Raw genomic sequence first — 21,830 nt, forward strand, 5'->3', positions numbered from 1 at the left:
CATTTTTTTTTAATTTATCTTTTTTAGATTCCATATACATGTGTTAGCATATGGTATTTGTTTTTCTCTTTCTGACTTACTTCACTCTGTATGACAGACTCTAGGTCCATCCACCTCACTACAAAAAACTCAATTTTGTTTCTTTTTATGGCTGAGTAATATTCCATTGTATATATGTGCCACATCTTCTTTATCCATTCATCTATCGATGGACACTTAGGTTGCTTCCATGTCCTGGCTACTGTAAATAGTGCTGCAATGAACATTGTGGTACATGACTCTTTTTGAATTATGGTTTTCTCAGGGTATACGCCCAGTAGTGGGATTGCTGGGTCATATGGTAGTTCTATTCTTAGTTTTTTAAGGAACCTCCATACTGTTCTCCATAGTGGCTGTATCAATTTACATTCCCACCAACAGTGCAAGGGGGTTCCCTTTTCTCCACACCCTCCCCAGCATTTATTGTTTGTAGATTTTTTCATCATGGCCATTCTGACCTGTGTGAGATGATATCTCATTGCAGTTCTGATTTGCATTTCTCTAATGATTAATGATGTTGAGCATTCTTTCATGTGTTTGCTGGCAATCTGTATATCCTCCTTGGAGAAATGTCTATCCAGGTCTTCCCCCCATTTTGGATCGGGTTGTTTGTTTTTTTGATATTGATCTGCATGAGCTGCTTGTAAAATCCCCTGTCAGTTGCCTCATCTGCAAATATTTTCCCCCATTCTGAGGGTTGTCCCCTCATCTTGTTTATGGTTTCCTTTGCTGTGCAAAAGCTTTTACGTTTCATTAGGTCCCATTTGTTTATTTTTGTTTTTATTTCCATTTCTCTAGGAGGTGGGTCAAAAAGGATCTTGCTGTCATTTATGTCATAGAGTGTCCTGCCTATGTTTTCCTCTAAGAGTTTGATAGTGTCTGGTCTTACTTTTAGGTCTTTAATCCATTTTGAGTTTATTTGTGTGTATGGTGTTAGAGAGTGTTCTAATTTCATTCTTTTACATGTAGCTGTCCAGTTTTCCCAGCACCTCTTATTGAAGAGGCTGTCTTTTCTCCACTGTATATTCTTGCCTCCTTTTCAAAGATAAGGTGACCATATGTGCGTGGGTTTATCTCTGGGCTTTCTATCCCATTCCATTGATCTATATTTCTGTTTTTGTGCCAGTACCATACTGTCTTGATTACTGTAGCTTTTAGAAGATAAACAAAATTGATAAACCATTAGCCAGACTCATCAAGAAAAAAAGGGAGAAGACTCAAATCAATAGAATTAGAAATGAAAAAGGAGAAGTAACAACTGACACTACAGAAATACAAAGAATCATGAGAGATTACTACACGCAACTATATGCCAATGAAATGGACAACCTGGAAGAAATGGACAAATTCTTAGAAATGTACAACCTTCTGAGACTGAACCAGGAAGAAATAGAAAATATGAACAGACCAATCACAAGCACTGAAATTGAAACTGTGATTTAAAATCTTCCAACAAACAAAAGCCCAGGACCAGATGGCTTCACAGGTGAATTCTATCAAACATTTAGAGAAGAGCTAACACCTATCCTTCTCAAACTCTTCCAAATTATAGCAGAGGGAGGAACACTCCCAAACTCATTCTACAAGGCCACCATCACCCTGATACCAAAACCAGACAAAGATGTCACAAAGAAATAAAACTACAGGCCAATATCACTGATGAACATAGATGCAAAAATCCTCAACAAAATACTAGCAAACAGAATCCAACAGCACATTAAAAGGATCATACATCATGATCAAGTGGGGTTTATCCCAGGAATGCAAGGATTCTTCAATATATGCAAATCAATCAATGTGATACACCATATTAACAAATTGAAGGAGAAAAACCATATTATCATCTCAATAGAGGCAGAGAAAGCTTTTGACAAAATTCAACACCCATATATGATAAAAACCCTCCAGAAACCCTTCTCTCTTGATCGGTCTGCCTCCCCCATGATTTTGTGACCTTTTAGACACCAAGAATGTCTGACTCATTCCAGTGTTGAGAGCAATGTCTGACTTTACGTTTGTGATTGATTGAATGAATGAAAGGTAAAAAAACCCTCCAGGTTTAATAATAATAACGCCAAAACAACAGCAACGCTATTGATGACGAATACTTGTTGAGCATTCATTCTGTGCCAAACATTATACTAATTGCTTTTACCCAAATTATTAAATCTCTAGAAAAATCAGGGTTATTGGCTCTGAATAATACGTCAATTAGTATTGAGCTAATATCATGTCTAACCACGTCTAAGCATTTAACATGCACTTGCTTATTAAGCCTCACAATAGCCTTATGAAATATAATAATACTATTATTTTTTTTTTATAGATGAGGAGACTGAGGCCTCAACAAATGAAGTTATTTGCCTCAGGTCACACATCTAGTAAGTGGTGGAGCTGGGATTCATTTCCCTAGAGTCAATGACTAGACTATAGACTCCATTAAAACATACCTCCGAATGCAGTTGTCAAAATTTACAATAACTGTAACATAATGAATAGTTTTGAAATTTCAATGCAGTCATTACAAAGAGTTCTCAACTTTAAAACACATTTTGGGGGGTTGAGAATGTGCTTCACATGCTTTGCACACAGCACCTCTGAGTTGCCTGTCACTTAATCCCAGCCACCATGACATTTGACATTTTTGGTTGCATCAGATAAGTAACATGATAAAACATCTCAACATGAATAAATGCAAAAGACATGATCAGGAGTGCTTTGGAAAAGCCATTCGTTCTGGATTCCTAAGTTGTAATCCTCCAGTAAAGCAGCTTGAAAAGTAGACTCGCTGGAAACAAACAATAGACTAAACATTGCATGCTCACATCCATTCCAAAAGACGGGATGTTAGAGGAGCTGGACTTGCTGGCTTCAACCTCTGGCCTCTAGGAATACAGAGTAAAGCAGAATCCAGGAAGTCCATAGTGTGTGTGTGTGCTTTTTTTTTTTTTTGGCTGCGCCACACAGCATGTGGGATCTTAATTCCCCAACCAAGGATCGAACCCTCCCCACCCTGCAGTGGAAGAGCAGAGTCTTAAGGGAAGTCCCCTAGTGTGTGCATTGATTCAACTTGAATGCTTGAGTCTTCAGAGGTAGAACCAGCCTGGGGCTTGTAGTTGTCCAAATCTAGAAACTTTGGGAGCCAGAGTCAGAGGGAAGGAGCCAGAGACAGTAGGTGTAGTGACAATAAATCTGGAGTCCCTCAATTTGGGGCTTAAATTCATGCTCTATAACTTACTCTTGGTGTGAACCTCGGCAAATTACTTAATCTCTCTGAGCCTCAGTTTTATTATTGGTAAAATAGGGATAATAGTTCCCACCTTATAAGTTGTAAAATTAAATGAGAAATGCCTGTAAGGCTCTAATTACTAATAATGGATAATATTTATTGGACACTTCCATTACTAGGTACTGCTTAAACATTTTTTAACATGTATTAACTTACTTAGTACTCTAAAGAACCCTATGAAGAAGGTACCTGGAAATCAACAGGCTCTCCTTGGACACCAGAGACTAGGGAGCCAGGGATGGAAGTGGTAAAATGCATTGACTGCCCCACACAGAAGATGTATATTGGCTTGGGAGACAGACAGTTTGCAACTTACTTGTAAGACTGTACTAGTTGTTGAAATAACAACCGAAATATTTTCCTACCGATTCATAAGTTGCTGCTGCCCTGATCCCTTCATTGGTTCCCTCTGCTACCTCAGCCATCCCAGACCGCCCCCAGGACCTCTCACACCTCCCCTTGAGTCAGCAATCAAATAGTTAAGTCATCACACAGTAGGGAGCCTCCGGGACCCTAATCCAAATCTTTGGCCAGTCTATTCTGATCCGTGAGTATCTAGACTATGTCAGCTGTTAACAATTTTGAATATTGTCCCTGCCCCTAGCCTCCTCCTTCTCCTCCTTCACAGATCCAGTTCACCTATGGAGTTCTATCTTTACTAATACGGGTCCTTAAATTATGTGATGGTGAATCTGGAAAATGTAGAAGAAACAGAAACCGAAAGGCAGAAGGAAAGGGAAACTAGGTGATCTGTGTAATAAAGAGTTGAGGAGAAGAGCTAGAAAAGAAAAGAAAACCTTGAAGGCTAAAGTCTGAGAGATAATGCCAGTGTATTTGCTAAGTGTGTGGTTTTGGAGCAATAGTACAATTCAATAAGTTAAGGAGGAAAGATTTCTCAAGGAGTGTTGCTGAGAATTGGTGTTCCTTAAAGTTCCCACGAGACATAAGAAAAATACAGGAATTTGTCCTTAATTACTACTGGGCTAGGCTTCTTGATAGTCTACATGTAGAGATTAGGCCACATAGAACCCTGAATATCTGAAAGTTACAAGAAGATAATCTCTAAGATTCCTTCTAACGTTAACCATAAAGAGAACATCTGGATTGAGCCCTCAAAGGTGTGCAACTTCTATAGGTTCTGTAGGTAAGATGAAAGCTATGGGGTTACATAGCACTGAACTCAGTAGGTTATATTGAGTAGAATAGTCTTGGATCCACCTAGAGTCCACTGTGAGTTCTTAGGGATGAATCTTACCTTTATGGGTCTCAACACTTTTGTTTGTAAAATGGGGAAGATAATGTTTATTGTTGTTGCTTTTTTTGAAGTTGTGTTTTGTGTTGTTACTATTTTTTGAGTTCTGACTATGTGCCAGACACTGTTTTCCATCTATTCCTTAATTAAATCCTTACAGCCAGTCTGTGAATTGTGTATGATCATTTCCTTTTCAGAGAGAAGACCCAGAAAACACGAGCAACTTGCTCAGGAACTCCCAGCTAAGCAGTGGCAGAGCTGGGATTCAGTGTCTTCTCTTGCTCCAAATCCAATGCTTTTCCTTTAGAGCATATGGCTTCCCAGCCTGCCTGCGGAACCCAGCATGGAAATCATGAGTAAGCTTTTGTATGGGAGAATGTTTTGAAAAATATAAAATGCCATAGAAATATGTGGCGTTTAAAATATATTATTAACTATTCATCCTCTGAAGCACTCATCTGTCCTTTTTGTCATTTCATCAGAATTGCCCTTCCATATTTGGGTGGATACTGTTTTGACCTAGCCAGACCTCCTTTCAATGAGGAACTTGTAATTGATGACTCCAGCTGCTGGGAACACCATCAGCTGACAGCCCTCAGAGATGCTTCAGCTGTGAAGAGCCACCTCCCCCAAAGTCGCAGCTCTTCCTGGGGCAGCCCACGTCCAGTGACTGATTAATTCAGGGGTATAAAGACTTGGCCATCCTGACCTAACTTCAGACAACTCTGGAGTGCCTTTCGTTCTGCCAATCCTTCTTCTGACCTTGCCCGCTTCCACAGGTGTTAATCCCAAGGCACTCCCTAAAAACATCCTGTGTGCTAAACACCTTCCAAGTCTAGTTTTTCGGGGACTCAGCCTGTGACAATATTATATTATAGTTAGTTCTTTATGAGTCTAAAAGACTTTGCTATCCTGAAAGCTTCTTGAGGACAAGGAAGCTCATTTTATTCATTACTAAAACACCACTGCTTGGCCTGACATGAGGTGCAAAAAAGATGTTCATTATATGTTCAATGAAGGAGAAATATACCTGTGAACCTCTAGGATAATAATAATATTGGTTAACACTTATATAGTATTTACAATTTGCCAAATACTATTTTAAGATATTTGGACATACCAACTATGGACATATCAACTCAATTAACTCTCACAACAGTCCTAGGAAGTTGTTGTTGTTGTTATTACTATTATTGTTATTCTGTAGATGAATAAAGGGATGCACCTAATGGTCACACGTTCTGCCCAAGGCTGTGGATCAGGTGGTGGGTCTGTGTTTTGGTTGCTGGGAATCTGTCTTTGAAGGTCGCTCTCCTAACTGCTACTCCTTACTACTTCCAGCATCCCTGTGCCTACCAACCTCTCATCTACCAATTTATCAGAAAGAGATTGGAAATAGCTGGGCAAGGGGAGAGAGAGGGATAGTCCTTTCATTCCAGGGGGCCTGGCATCATCCCAGAACGTTTCCAGTGATGACATGTCTGCTCTGTGTGCCGAGATGGCAGGATTGGCACATTCAAGGTGGAGGGCTCCAAAGCCCCCAGATGATTTTGGTGCCCACTGAGGTCTGGAAAGCGCTGATGCAGATGGCCATATCAGGCACACAGAAGGCACTCATAAGCATGCCAAACGGAGGCCCAGGGATGTGCAGTGACCTGGCAGGAGCCACGTTGGCAGGGAGAGAGAAGCAGCCAAGACTCTCTGTGTTTCAGGGTCCCAGCCCGGACTCTCCGAGCTGCAGTTCCTGAGGCTGGGCCAGGAATCTGCCCCGGGCATGGGGGACCACATACCTCACCCTCACGCGTGCATCTAATGATTACTCAGGAAGTGCAGGCTTTGGGCTGACAAACGTGGCACCGGAAAGGGGAGGGGGAGCCCGCCGGGAGGGGGTCAGCAGAGCCAGCTCCCTCAAAGCATTGTCCTTTCCTTCCTCCCACAGGATGCCAGGAGCCCCACAGAAAAGGGACTCATTTGTCTTCATTCCCAGCACGCTCACTTGCCGCTGGCCTTTCTCTTAGGCTTGCTCAGAGCAACAGGATACAGTCTCTGCCAGGAGAGAAGGAAGGAAGGAGGGAGGGAGGGAGGAGAGGAAAATGACAGGAGCTCTGGATCTCCAGGCCCCCGACCTGGACCCTGGACCCTGAAAAGATCCAGCACCGTGAGGCCTGGGACCCAGCCCAGAAGTGCCTGGTCTAACGGGGCCTGGGAGGAGAAACCATTTCCGGTCTCAGGGCAATCATTCATCAGACGTAGGCTGAATAACCGTTAAAAGCTGAGCTCTCATTTCTGGGTGGCCTCTCTCCAGCTTTTATCTTAATCTAGTCTTCTCTGCACATTTATAGAAGGAAAATAAATAGGAGGCTCATCAGAACAAGCCTTCTTTTGCTTTTCCTTTGGTGTTACAAAGAAGAATGCATGCTTTGGAGCTTTTTCTTAAGCTCTTTTTATAGTTGAGTTGTTTCTGGTGTCACCCCAGACCTACAGCATCAGAAACGCTGTGTGTGTGTGTGTGTGTGTGTGTGTGTGCATGTGTGTGGGTGTGGAGGTGGGGAAAAGGGACATGGCAGGAGTTTAGCCATGGCAGAGATGGATGGTAGTGTGGGTTGAAGAATTGGAATCAATACTGCAGTCTACCGTCATAGGGATTATCAAAACAATGAACAAATCAATACATTTTTACAAATGTTTATTGAACTCTAAGTATATGTCAAACGCTGCTAGGAATGTGTAGTACATAGCTAACCCAGAAACTTACAGTTCAATAGGTGGCTCAGACAGGGAATAGATAATCAACAGTGTTGGAATGACTTGTATGGCAAATCAGTTGGCTGAGGGACCCTGGTGAAGAGACCCCCCTCTCCCTGACTAAGCACACGGGGAAGATGAACAGCTGAAAGTGAGTGTAGGGTCACCGTCGTCCCCAGGAATGGTTGCTGAAGAAAGTTGCACTCATCTTAGATTAACATTCTAGGGCTTCCCGGGTGGCACAGTGGTTGGGAGTCCACCTGCCAATGCAGGGGACACAGGTTCGAGCCCTGGTCTGGGAGGATCCCACATACCCCGGAGCAACTAAGCCCGTGCGCCACAACTACTGAGCCTGTGCTCTAGAGCCCGTGAGCCACAACTAGTGAGCCCATGTGCCACAACTACTGAAGCCTGTGCATCTAGAGCCCCTGCTCCTCAACAAGAAAAGCCACCGCAATGAGAAGCCCGCTCACCACAACGAAGAGTAACCCCTGCTCGCCACAACTAGAGAAAGCCCGCATGTAGCAATGAAAACCCAACTCAGCCAAAGATAAATAAATAAAATAAATTAATTAATTAAAAAAAATTCTATTCTTCCCTCTGAGACTCTTATGAGGTGCAAAACAAAAAATCATCACCGTCATTTAAAACATGGGCCCTTCATGTGAACTTTGCTTCCTGTCAAGAAAATCACATACTTAATCTTTTTACACTAAATTTATTTGGATTTCAGCACAGACACAGTTTAGTGATTAGGCATGTTCTCTCTCTCTCTCTCTCTCTCTCTCTCTCTGCTGTGTTTCCAATCTATGCAGAAATAAGGTGGTGAAGAGGGCCTGAAGAAGTTTCTGTGGTGGGCCCTGGGTAAGAAGGAGAAGTAGCAAGGTTCCTGGCCTTTCCTGTGGAACTCCAAACCTGGCTGGAGCTCATAGAGTTGAAAGTGGCCAACTGGGATAAAGTCTAGATGGACTGACCTGAATACAGGCACCATCGTCTCTCTAGTGCTCGGAGTGGCCTTTGGAGAAGACTTTCCAGAAGAGGTGAGAGAAAAGAAAGAAAGAAGGAGGGAGAGAGGGAAGGAGGAAACCACCATTTGTTAAGTGTGTACTCGGTCAAGCACTTTACACACGTGATTTCTCTTATACCATCTCCATCACCATGAATTGCAACCTCATTTTCACTAGGGTGAAGGGTGAAAATGGAGGCTCAGAGGGATGAATGATGGCGATTCGCACTAGGTCACATTACTGGTAAGGAGCAGAACTGATATCCTTCCCCAGGTCGGCCTCATTCCAAAGCACACGTTCTTTGTTCTCCCTCACGCTTCTCATTCAAAACCCTTTCCTGGTTGGTTGTGTACCATCTGATGAAACTGATATGTGATTGGCTGTTGGATGAAGCTCACCTGAGGAAGAGCCCCTCAAATCTCTGATGGTGGAGGTGTTCTCTTTCAAGTCAAACAGGGAACTCTTTCTCAGAGCTTTCATGACTTTTTTTTACAACTTGTAATGTCTCCTCCTTTCCACAGGTGTCTAGTAAGTGTTTCCTGACAGCGGAAGGAAGGGAGGAAGTTTAGCTTTTCAAGAGAGACAGGGTTTGCTACCCAGAGTGTGGTCCCTGAACCAGCAGCATTGGAATCACCTGGAAGCTTGTTAGAAAGCTTGCAGAATCGCTGGCCACAGTCCTCCAGAATAAGTGAGTTAATGCTTACTTCGTCCTGGTACCCAGTATGCCATCCATAAATGGTACTTCCTTTCTGTTCCCATCTTCCCTTCTCTTTTTTTAACTTTTAATTTTTTTATTAAAATGTAGTTGATTTTCAATGTTTCAGGCATATAGCAAAGTGATTCAGTTATACATATATATATATTCTTTTTCAGATTATTTTCCTTTACAGGTTATTACAAGATATTGAATATAGTTCCCTGTGCTGTACAGTAGGTCCTTGATGTTTATCTATTTTATGTATAGTAGTCCTTCTCTTTAAGAGGAAGAAATAATTTCATCTTCAAGAGTGAGCCCACAATAGAAGATAGAATCTGTTCTCTTAAAGAAAATGCCTCTGAAATATTAATCATATCCATTAGACCTGTGCCATATGGTAGCCACTTGCCATATGTGACTATTAAATTAAAATTAAATTAAAGTAAAAATTCACTTTCTCAGTCGCACTAGCCACATATGGCTAATGACTGCCATATTGGACAGCACAGATATAGAACATTTTCATCATCATGGAAGGTTCTATTGGACAGTGCTGCTTAGATGCTTCCTATTTCTCCTGGGCTTTTGCTGACCCACAGCCCAGCTGCTCACACAGTAAGAGCTCAATAAATGCTCCTTGACTGAAATTCTGCAGCTTCGCTCATTGGAAGAAAGAAATGACAGGAGAGTCTCAAGATCTGTTTTCCATTTCCTGCTCTGTCTACTAAGGAGCCGAGTGACCTTGGGTAAGTCATTTACCCTCACTTTCCTCATCTATAGACTTAGAGAGGAAGAGGTAATGAGTGCCTCATATTAGTCTGGAAGCTTTTTCACTTTTTATCTCTTCGATAGTTTGGCCAACCTTCCAGCCTGTAGGAGATGACAAACTCGTCCTGGTTTGACTGGGACTGTCCCAGTTTTAAAATTGGAAGTCCCATATCACAAGAACCCCTCATTCTCAGGCAAATCAAGACTTCCCAGTTACAAAATTCTGTGACCCTGTGCAAGCCTGTGGATGGGGTCCCAGGAACCCCAAACTGCTTCAAACAGCAGAGGAGTGTGGTTAAGAGCTTAGGCTCTGGAATCAGACAAACCTGGGTTCCCATACTGATGCCACCACTTGATTTCTGTGTGAACTTGGGCAAATTCCTTAATTTCTCTGAGACTCAGTTTCCCCATCTGCAAAATGAGACTGCTGACAATAGTTCTTTCTTCTATGTGTTATTGTGAAGATTAACTTAGCAAAGCTTTGCGCTGTGCCACTCAGAGCACTGTTAGCAATTATTAATTCAGCAGCCTGTGAAAAGGGAGGTGGGTCTGTCTTTAGGGAGACTGTGACCCTGACATTCATGGGGAGCCCAAAGTATCAGCTAAAAGAAAGATGACTCCCTTACAAGCTATTCAGCTCCTCTTCATCCAAACTCCCACAAATCTCGCCCCGGACTCATCTCTAATAAATGACAGTTCAAACTGGTTAAGGAGAGCACATTTCAGCTCCCCGTGCCCTGCTGGGATAAAGTGACTCTGAGGGAACGATTTTATTGAAACACAAACTAATCATTCCTGTTGCCAAAGTAGGCTTTTGGCAGTGCCCTGTGAATAAAGAGAGAGAGTGGGGAAAAAATGTCCTGAATTGCTGAGACAGCACTGTATTTAGACAATTAAGTTTGGAAAAGCAGGACAGTTCCCGTAACCACCTCCTACATCCCCTCCTCCAAGAACAAAAGGTTTTGTTGAAAGTATTCATATGGATATTAATACCAACACTTTAATGAGCCCCTCAGTAAACTCATCAGCAGTAATTACACCCAGCCAGGTGCCACTGGTGGGAAGGTACAAAATCGTGCCTCCAAAAATTAGTCACTTGTAAGTTAACCCCAGAGTCACATCAGCAGCCTACACTTGATGGCTGATTCACAAAGATTCCTTGACACCTCTGTAGTTAAAGGGGGCAGATCACCATGGGAAGTCTGCAGAAAGGGAAAAGTTCACACTTACAAAAGACCCACATGGAGAAAAGAGTTTTGAGGAAACTAAGGACATAGCTTTATTCAGGGTTGTGATAGCAGCCATACTAGTTCTGCTGAGCACTTGCTGAGTACTTGTCGTGTACCAGGCAGGGTGCACAGCACTGCCTGTAATCCTCACCTAGATCCTGGGGGCAGGGAGGTTTCTATGATGCCCATTTTACAGATGAGGAAACTGAGGCTCAGAGGATGTGAAGGGCTTGGTCCAAAGTCTCAGTGCTAAAGTGGTGGGGCTGGAGATTTGAACCCAGTCTCTAGGTGAGATGTGAGTCTCACCAATGAAACAGGGATAGAAGAAAAAGTTGTGCTTTTTCTTCTCACTTACTGGAGGTGTTTTAGAGGTTGGATTTTGCCTTGGGTTTGGCCTTGACCCTGGGTATGTAAATCCATAGACGAAGGACTCTCTGCCTTCCTAACCCTTCCTACTCACCCTTTAAAATTTCCCTTCTTGGGCTCAGGCTTTTCATCACTGCTCTGCCTGCCATATCTTTGTCCAGTCTTTTCCCTTTCCTTTTTCCTAGTTATTTAAGGAAATAACATGGCCTGAGAGAGACCAAGAATGAAAGATAGTGAGCAAATAAGAGTGAGAATGAAAGAGAGGCAAGTGAGAGTGAAGGGGAGAAGATTAGGAAGAGCGAATGGAGAGAGAGACAGAGAGACAATGAGGGAGACAGTGAGAGAAACAGAGAGACAGAGAAAGAGATAGAGATAGACAGAGACAGACAGGCAGAGAGAGACACACACAGAGAGAGAATGAAAGAGAAAGAGAAACAGAGAGGAAAAAAGAGAGAGATCAGGATTTGAAGTCCCCCAGATTTGGCTTGAATTATTGCTACTACCAGGTGTACAACTTCGAATAAAGCTCTCTGACTCAGTTTCCTCAGCGGCAAAATAAGGGTGATACTACTTATCTCATAGGATTGTTGTGAGGATCAAATAAAATATTGTCTATGCATTTCCTGCCATCCAACAGGCACTCAATAAACCTGCCTACTCCCTTTCTACTCTCCTCATCAAGCACCACCTAAACCCCAGGCACATCCCAGGACATCTCTACAAACTTTACCAGTTTAGTCCTTGAAACAACTCATGAATCACACGTTCTGTTATATCTCATTTTACAAGGAGGCCTAGAGAGAGGACATTATAAGCTAGGATGACCCAGCAAGTGCGTGTCCCAGCCAGATGTCCAAGGCAGATCTATCTTTCTCGACTACGGGGGAAAGAAATAATAAAGGGGTAGCTGTGCCTCTGAACTGATGGGCTTTTACGGTTTTCTTCTTTAGCTGCTCCACTGGAGGGCTGTTGAGAAAATTATCCAAATCATGTTAGTGATCAACTGAGTGCTGCTGTTTCTCTGGGGGAAGATAGGGGGCAAAAGCTCGGGTTGGGCCTGGTAGCCACTAGCTGAGATTGTTATCTCAGCTGATACCATCCAGGGGCTCTCAGCTCAAGTAATTAACTCAATTGCCTTCTCTCAGGGGTGAAGTGGGGCTAATACAACTGAACCACCTAGCTTGTGGGAAAACGATTCTGTGCTCGGTGGTAGAGTGCTTTCAAGACCTCTGGTGCTGAGTGGTGTCATGGCAGAAGCTGAGTGGTGAGTACTGGCCAGGCCCAGGGAGGGCCTCCTGTGAGCTGAAGGAACCATGAAAGCCTTGATGTTGGTTCAACAGAGGTGGGTCTGAATCCAGGATCCATCACACATGAGCTTGGGATGTTGGGTGGATGTCGGACCGGTGTTGGTGTAGCGCTCAACCAGAGTCTTGGTTCCTCTTCCATAAAATGGAGTGAATAGAATTTACATCGCAACCAAGGTGTTGGGTGGATATAAAAGAAAGATCTTGATAAAGGGCCCTGCACACGGTAGCTACTCTGCAAACTTGAGGTTCCTTCCCCTAGAGCAGTTCTCTTTGGGGAGGGAGAAGGGGAGGGAGAGAGAAATGCTGTCCCTACAGACAGAGAAACTCATTTGCATCCCCTCTTTAGGAAAATGAGTTTCCCAACTCTGAGACTTGTGGATTTCAGTAGGCAAATCACTTTTACTGATGATGTGGATTTAAATGGTTTCATCCAGTTGTTTCCTTTCTTCCTCCCACTGCCCGATTACTACAGAAACCTTTTATTTTTTCTTTCTCACCCACAGTCCCTCTTTACTGAGCACTTACTCTGTGCCAGGCACTGTGCTAAACGCCTTCTTGAGTTATTTCATTTCACAACAATAATGAGTGAGTTATCTCGTATATCCTCTACAACCTAGTGGAATAGATATAACTGTTATCCCTGTGTTACAGCAAGGAAACCAAAGCACAGAAAAGAAAAAAAGTAAAAGCACAGGTCTGTCTGATTCCAACATGCTTTCAGCATGATTGGGGTCAAGAACCCTTTCTGAGATCATCCTGCAAGCGTCCAGCTGACCAGGCTGGGCAGGTAACCTGTTCAGGCGTTCAGTCCCTCCTTCCTGGAGTCTGACGTCTCACCACCCTCACCCTTGAGAAGCAGGTTCAGAGCTTCATTCAGAAATCACTGGTTACCTTTCCTGAAGCATCAGTAGGGTTGCCTGACAAGTAAGACTCCACTAAACTTGCCAAGCTGAGTAAGAGAACCTTCCCTCCTCACCTAGCCTGCCTCTGCCCCCTCACCTTGATGTTGACCCATGGCCTCTTCTTCACCCACAGCACTGCCTGGCACACAGTAGGTACTTGCTCTAGGCCTCCAGAGTCTATGGCCTGGGCTTCCAACACAGCCTCCTTCTCGGATCTGGGCCAAGCTCCTTAGCATGGCAGCCGAGGCTTTTTGTGAACTCAGCTATTCTTGGACTTTGAACTATGGCTCTCTCCGTGCCTTGGCTTATGTAGTGCCCTCCACCCTCAGCAGAGCCCCCTTTAAGGACGCTACAACCCATCCATGCCCCCCAGCAAAATTAAGCGCTCTCTCCTGGATTCTCCCAGGTACATCTGGAACATAGGAAAGAGGTCAGTCCTAGCACTTACTGCATTGTCTTTCTTTTTATCAGGAGACTGTGAGCTCCTGGAGATGATGGGGGAAGTTGGCTTAATTAACACCTAACACAGTGCCCAGCCATTAGAACTTTCCATCATTCCAGCTTTGGATTAAATGTCACATCATCTCTTGGAGAGGCTGTCTCCAGTCTTTCCATCTCAATGAGATCTTCTCCTGTACCTCACACTTTACCATCCTAGTACCCAGTGGGTCTTTAGCTCTCAGATAGACCCTATGCTTTGGGGTCTGACTCTCTTGTCAGACACTGGAGTTCAGATCCTCGCTTAGTAATTTGTTAGCTATGGGACCTTGGGCAAACTGTCTCATTTCTTCAAGCCTCCGTTTCCTCATCTGTAAAATGAGGCTAATGATGGGACCTTGTAGGAGGGTCTCCAAGATTACATAATATTTGTAATGCGCTTAGCACAGTGCCTGCATTCAAGGTGGCTTTGTGTTTGGCTTTTCATTTGTTACTCCCTTTAGAATGTCTACATTGCAAAGGAAGAACAATGATTTTGCCTTTTTCACTGTTGATTTTCCAAGGCTTGACAGCATCTGACACAGAGCAAAATCAGTAAACATTAGTGGACTTGCATGATGAAGGAGGAGAGAGGCAGGGCCCCCAGGAGCCTCCTCTGCAGCCTAGAGCCCTCTGTCGCTGAGGGGCAGTAGCTAAGCCCCAGGACTCAGGTCAGCTTGCCTGCATCTGAATCCTTGCTCTGCCACTTAACAGCTTTGCAACCCATGGCCAGTTGTTAACCTACATCTTTGATTCCTTATCTGTACACATGGATAGTAATAACTGCCTCTTAAGTTTGCTGTGAAAATAACACTAATAAAATAACATTATATCGTGATCGTACAATAATATTAAGGTAATGGGCTATGACTGTTATGTAATTATTGTCAATAACTATTACTCAACATTTCATAAATAATTCTGTTTTACCACGGTATGGTAATCTCTCTCTCTCTTTCTCCCCTTACTAATGTGAGCTCCTTGAGGGTAGGATCTGTGTCTGCTTCATTCTTGTGTATCCTGTACCTAGCTTTGGTGATAGATACCAGTAAATTTCTCTTTAATACCTTATGTTTTTCAATATATAACCCTCTCAACGACCTTCCAGGTAACCAGGGTGGACATTATTATCCTCTATTTAAAGACACAAGACTCTGAAGGACAAAGAGATTAAGTGCACTGCTGAGATCACAGGACCACTTTAGTGACCCGGCCGACTTTCTGAGCACTGATGGGCCACCAGGAGGCTGTTGGGAAGCTCTTTCCCTCTTCAGTCGCAGGAAGGGGAGAGGGGTTCTATGTTGGCAGTGCTATTCACACATGAACAAGCAGCCACCACTCCCTGCCGGAGGAGTTCCAGGGGCGGCACAGCCTGGGCACCCACCTCACCCCGGAGACGATCCAGGAAATACGCCAAGATCCGTCCGCTCATCCCCACCCCACCACTGCAGCCCTGAGTCCTCACCCAAACCCAGGTAGCTCCAGGCTCTAGCAGGCGGCTACTTCCCCCTCATCTGCCATCGCGTGGATCCGTCTCCCACATGCTGGCGTCAAGCCGGTTAAAACTCCTCACCTTCTGTGTGGGTCTGGTTCTCTTTGAGTTCTACACCTACCTTCATAAACCCTCATCTCCATGCTTCCTCTTCCCTGTGTCCTCGTGACCAGAGAGGGGTTCAATTCAGTTCATTTCTACCAATATCTATTCAATAATCACAAGTCCCACTTGTAGGGTGCTTCATCATTTAAAAATAACCTTCACATTCATTTTAATTCCCATGCCAGGAACAGTGTGCTGGGGACTGTGGGAGGTAAGACAAGCCCTACTCTCAAAACACTCAGAACCTCTAGGGGAAAAGAGAAGTATGCAATTACCTTAATGCTGTAACAGTACTACTACTACTAGTTAGCTACCATTTATCAAGCTTACCATACACCAAACACTGTAACAAACTCATTTACGTGTCACCATATCCTGTGAGATAAATGTTGTCAAATATAACTATGAACACTACCAGAGCTGAAAAACAGAAACACTTAAGAAACAAGTTTAGCTGGTCTCCCAGAGCAGAAATTGAAAGGGTGGGTGATAATGGCAAAAAGAAGTGAGTTCATCACATAGTCAAGACTCTGAGTTCAAGTCTCTGGTCGCCTCATGAGCCGAATCATTGGATTATACACTCTTACTTTGTTATTACAATGGTGCAGGTCACAAATCTGGGACACTGTTTTCAATGAGGTTTGAGACAGGTTGCATCGAATCCCTGGTGGGTCCAGAGTCACACGGCAGGCAAATTTGTATGTGCGTACCCTAGGCTTGACAATGGTTTTCAAGTTTGTTTCCTATGTCCATTTCACAGAAACGGAGACTGAGGCTCAGACAGTAAATCACTTTTTCAAGGTCTCAGAATTAGTAGAGGAAATAGCATTCTACCTCAGGTATCTAATCCCAAATATATACATTCATTCACTCTAAATAAAAGTAAAAGTATATACCGTAGAAGCACAGAGAAAGGAGTAATTAATTCCAATTGAGGAGAGAAGGTTTCATAAAGAAGGCAGCATCTGAGCTGAGCCTTGAGGCACGAGGAGAATTTCCCCAAGTGGGGAAACAGGGAGGGACATCCCATGTAGAGGATTGGCAGCCAGGCCTGAACACAGAAGGTATGTTAGGGAGAAAGAGTGGTGTGGTCATGTGTCATGGGGCTGGTAATGTCCTGACCATTCTCTACTGAGAAATGGGCAGGTTGGACTCGATCATATTAGTCGTAATTAATAAGGGTACAGCCCTTTGGGGTTGACAGTGTGCTTCCACATCCATGATGACATTCAGTTGCATAGCGACATTGTCATCATCCTCATTTTGCAGAGGAGGAAACCAACACCCAGCCAGCTGAAGAAATTTGCTTATTGTCATTCAGTTAGAAAATGGTGGAGCCAGAAATTGGTTTCCAAATTTCACGACCCATGCTGCCCTTCCTACCAAATTGTCTTAAAATTATAACTGTTGAGTACATGTAGCAAGCCAGACTTTGGTCCTAGAATTCTGGGCTGCATCTGTTACACAAAGGCATGTTGCTCACCTTCAGGTCAAGAAGCCATCTCATCTCAGTGTGTGTCTGCCCAGCGTTGATGAATTCTAGGGTCTCACTGGAGGGTGTTGGCCTGGAGGTAGAAATGAGTGGGCCAAGGGGCTGACGTGGTCTCACCTGCTTGGCCTTACTGGAAGGGAGTTGAAAGGATCCTTTTGGTCCTCTCCACTCCCCTCCCCAGGACACAATATTTAGGACTATCTCCCCACCTTTGAGACACTTCTTTGGATTCCTGCAAGGTAGAGAGGTGGGGCCCTCTTGGGACCAGACAATTGCTTTGAGAAAAGTGTGAAGATTCCGTGTGGTTCATGTAGGTAGAGTCTTGCTCTGTGACCATTGTAAAGTCACTTATCTTCTCCAAACCTCAATTTCCTATCTATAAAACCAGCAGGGGGAGAGGTGGGCTAATACCTACAGAGAAGCAATATAGCTAGAGCTGAAGAGCATGGGCTGCGAAGCCAGACTGCCAGGGCCCAAACCTTGCCTCTGCTAGCTCTCAGCCTTAGCCAGTTTACTTAACCTCATTGTGCCTCAGTTTCCTTTACTGTAAAAGGGGGATAAAAATCATACTCTTTACCTCTTAGGGCCATTGTAAGGACTAAATACTTGACACATGTAAAGCATTTCGAACAATCTTTTAAAGAGCTGTTCTCAAGTACTAATAGAAATAATAGCCAGCATTTGTATCATGTTACAGAGTCTAAGACCTTTTCACAGGTCCTTTCCTTGCCTCTCAAGGCACTCTCTGGGAGGCAGTGGTCATCACCCTTCTTTCTCATAGTTGAAATAACTGAGATGCAGGGAGGCCAAATGACTTTTCCAAGATCATACAGCCTGTGAAAGACTAAAAAGGGACGTAGGCCCAAGATTTCTCCCTCCTGCAGAGATGGTATAGCACAGAACGGTAGATCCAGATTTACATCCTGATAAGTTTTTCTTTCTCCCCCTCCTCCTCTCTCTCCATCTCCCTCTCTCTCTCCCCAGCCCTGAGAATGTCCACTTAATCTAAGGCTTTATTTCCTCAACTATATAATGGGGATGATACAACCTACCACCTAGGATTATCCGCTTCCCTTCTCCTCATGTCATCAAATCCCAGGAAAAGGGGATCTAAGTGGTCCACAGACCAGCATCATCAACATCACCTGGAGCTTATTAGAAATGCAGAACCTCAGACCTATTGAATCAGAACCTGTATTTTAGCAAGATCCCGGGTGATTTGTATGTGCATTATAGTTTGAGAAACATTGAACTAAAGGATGTGTTTAGTAAACTGTAAAGTCAGGTGCACTGTGTTAGCAGTGACTTGGTAGAGATAAGTAGCAGTGTGCCTACACACACTCAGTATTCCTACCCATCCAGTCATTGCTGGCCATTTGCTCATGAGTAATAAGTGGATAAGAAAGTGATGGAAGAGAGGCATTTCCCTGATGAAGTAGGTTGGTTCTTGAGGAACATATTTACACAAGATATACTTAGATTAAAAATTATTTGTTGCTTACCTGAAATTCCCATTTAACTGTATGCTCTATATTTTATTTGACAATTCTATTCCTAAATGGACTCAGGTTTGTTTTGATCACATTGCACGGCTTGCAGGATCTTAGTTCCCTGACCAGGGATTGAACCCGGGCCCCAGGCAGTGAAACACAGAGTCCTAACCACTGGACCTCCAGGGAATTCCCTGCACCCACTTGTTATTTAAATGCTAAGTCCCTGAAGTTTGGAGCCAGCTGTTGGGTCCTCTCAAGACCTAACTTGTGGCAGGGAAGGGAACCATATTAATATTTGTCCCACTTTGTTCAGCACCTGCCACTTCACAGCTCCTTTACTTAGACAATTATTGCCTCAGTCTGGAGCCTTGCACCTCCAAGTACGGTCAGGGACCGACAGCCTTGCTTGTTAGAAATGCAGTTTCTCAGGCCCCACTCTGGACTGACAGAGTCACCTACAGGTGATTCATATGTACATCAAAGTTCAAGCAGTACTGGGTGAGGCAACTCCAGGTAAGGAATAACTAGTCCAAGACTCTTTTTTAAAAAAAATAATAAAAATAGACTTTTTTTAAAGCAGTTTTAGGTTTACAGAAAAATTGAGCAGAAAGTAGAGTTCTCACATACCTCTTCCCCCCTCTACAGAGTTTCCCCTATTATTAATATTTAATTAATTAAACAAAGAGGTCATTAGACAGAGGTGGTTTCCTAATGCTGTGGCTGCCTGCTTAAGCAAACCCAAACCTAACCTATAAATGCCTCAAGGCTAAGAGCTTGGAACCTGAAGACAACCAATCACAAATGGCCAACTAGGCTTCCCCAAATAAGGCAACTGCTGAAGCTAGAGCTAATTAAATGCTTCCTTTGCATTGCTTCTGCGTCTTCTCCATTAAAGTCTAGGACCTCTCTACCCCCCTGCTCCTGTTATTGGAGCCCTCTTAACCATTTCCGGTTTGGCGCTGCCCTATTGGAATGGATGTTTGCTCAAATAAACTTACACATTTTAACATGCTTTAGTTTATCTTTTAACATTAACATCTTACCTTAGTGTGGTACATTTGTTACAATCGATGAACCAATAATACAATATTTTAAATCCAAACCCATAGTTTATATTAGGGTTCACTCTTTATTTTGTACATCCTGTGGGTTTTGACAAATACATAATGTTATGTATTGGCTGCTACAATATCACACAGAATAGTTTCACTGCCCTAAAATTCCCCTGTACTCCACCTATTCATCTCTCCCTCCTTCCCCCTGAACCCTGGCAAACACTGATCTTTTTACCATCAAATACCCTTTTGATTTGCTAGAAAAGTAATAAAAACTCTTTTGTAAAGAAAAGAGTGTTTTTCAAAAATGAAACTGATACAGAGGTTAAATGACTTGTTCAAGGTCACCAAACTAGTAAGTGCAGGAGCTGGGTTTCCAACCCAAGTCTGTCTAACTCCAAATCTCTGTTCAATATGGCCAAGCCCTTTCTTACTAGGAGTGGAGACATTTGAACGTCTGTGCTGTAGCAGAGGTCCAGAGGTCTTGGTGACTATTACCCCCTGTGGATAGTGTGTACATGTAGTGATAGTGGGGTAGCGGGTGGGCAGGCAGGCAGACAGGAAATATCTGGCCTATGGAGGTTCCCAAGAATTTCTAATATGTACTATAGTGGGAGCTGCAGCTGAATTTCCAGACTGGATCTCCCCACACCAGCTGCTTCTGCACCCCACTCAAGCCAGTTATGATTTACAAATGGGAACTTAGAAATGCTAATGGCCCCGACTGGGCTCACTAATTACTCCTTGATCAACTGCTAATGGGTGTTAGCTGCCCGCCCAGGGTGGCTGATAGGGCTCCGGGTGGCCAAGGTTAAAGGGAAGCTGGTTGTCAACGTGTCACTGGCCTTGAAAATAGAAGGAGGCCATGCGGTGGGTGAAAGGTGTCTTCTTTTCACTTTCTTCCTCTGTCTTTTTGTCTGGATATTTGGTCCCAGTCATGAGGGACTGGGAAGCAAAGGTATTTGGAGGATGTAAGAACCAGGAAAAGCCAGGAGTGAGTGGTTAGAAAGCAGAGGAGATCAGACAGACAACAAATGATTATTGAATGTGTACAAACGTCAGGTATTGTGCTGAGTGTTTTCTTCCTGATGCTGTCAAGGTCAAGGTTTTGGAGGGAGAAAAAGGAAGTGAGGACAAGTTGAATGTGTTAGGGAAGTGACTCTGAGGAACATGAATGAGAGAAGTCATGAATCAGAGGCACCTGAAGGTTGGCAAGAAAAAAGAGAAAGAAAACTAACATTTACAGAGCATTTTAAAAAATATTTGTTAAATTAATAGTCTAAAATCAAATGCTCTCCATGTGAGATATTTTAATGATAATAGCTGTCATGAATTGTATACCTATGACGTGCCCGGCATGTGCTGACCCCCACAATGACCATCTTCAATAGAGGTTTACTATACCTACTTTACAAATGCAGAAATTAGGATTCACAGAGGTTAAGGGTCATACCCGTGGTCACATTGTTAGTATGCAGCTCTGCTATTTTCCTGATTGCAAAGCTTAAAATTTTTAACAGCTTTATTGAGATATCAGTGTCATATAAAAAGTATATATATTTAAGATGTACAACTTGATATTTTGATATATGTATATATTGTGGAATGATCACCACAAAACAGTTAACATATTTATTATTTCTACATAGTTACCATTTGTGTGTGTGTGTGTTAAGAAGATTTAATTTAAGATTTATCCTCTTAGCAAATTTTGAGTATACACCACAGTGCTGTTAACTATCATCACTATGTGTACATTAGATCTCCAGAACTTACTCATCTTAGATAACTAAAACTTTGTACCCTTTGACCAGCATCATCTTATTTCCTCCTCCCCCAGCTCCTGGCAACCACTGACCTACTCTCTGTTTCTATGAGTGTGACTGTTTTAGATTCTACATATAAGATCATGCAGTTTCTCTTTCTGTGTCTTGCTTATTTCGCTTAGCATATTTTGCTTAACATAATGCCCTTCAGCTCCAATCATGTTGTTGCAAATGGCAAGATTTCCTTCTTTAAGGCTGAGTAATATTCCAGTGTGTGTGTATACACACACATACACACACAAACACACACACACACTTTATTTTCTTTATCCATTCATCTATCGAAGGA

General features: G+C 43.2%; 1 protein-coding gene and 1 long non-coding RNA gene across 5 annotated transcripts in view; one reads left to right on the forward strand and one right to left on the reverse strand.

The window, feature by feature from the left end:
* Positions 1-21,830, forward strand: part of LOC309640986 (uncharacterized protein) — a 239,909-nt gene that overhangs the window by 177,791 nt on the left and 40,288 nt on the right. Inside the window, exons 4-5 of one of the 2 annotated variants that reach the window (XM_082420495.1) lie at positions 2,366-2,420; positions 4,778-12,656. In XM_082420495.1, coding sequence (XP_082276621.1) covers positions 2,366-2,420; positions 4,778-4,887 — 165 coding nt within the window. In that variant the 3' untranslated portion in view covers positions 4,888-12,656. The remainder of the gene's footprint in view (positions 1-2,365; positions 2,421-4,777; positions 12,657-21,830) is intronic. The other variant, XR_014252478.1, reaches the window with a different exon arrangement.
* Positions 1-21,830, reverse strand: part of LOC309641077 — a 49,225-nt gene that overhangs the window by 13,261 nt on the left and 14,134 nt on the right. The window lies entirely within an intron of this gene.

The sequence above is a fragment of the Balaenoptera physalus genome (assembly GCF_965194825.1).
Source record: "Balaenoptera physalus genome assembly, chromosome: 1".
NCBI lineage: Eukaryota > Metazoa > Chordata > Mammalia > Artiodactyla > Balaenopteridae > Balaenoptera > Balaenoptera physalus.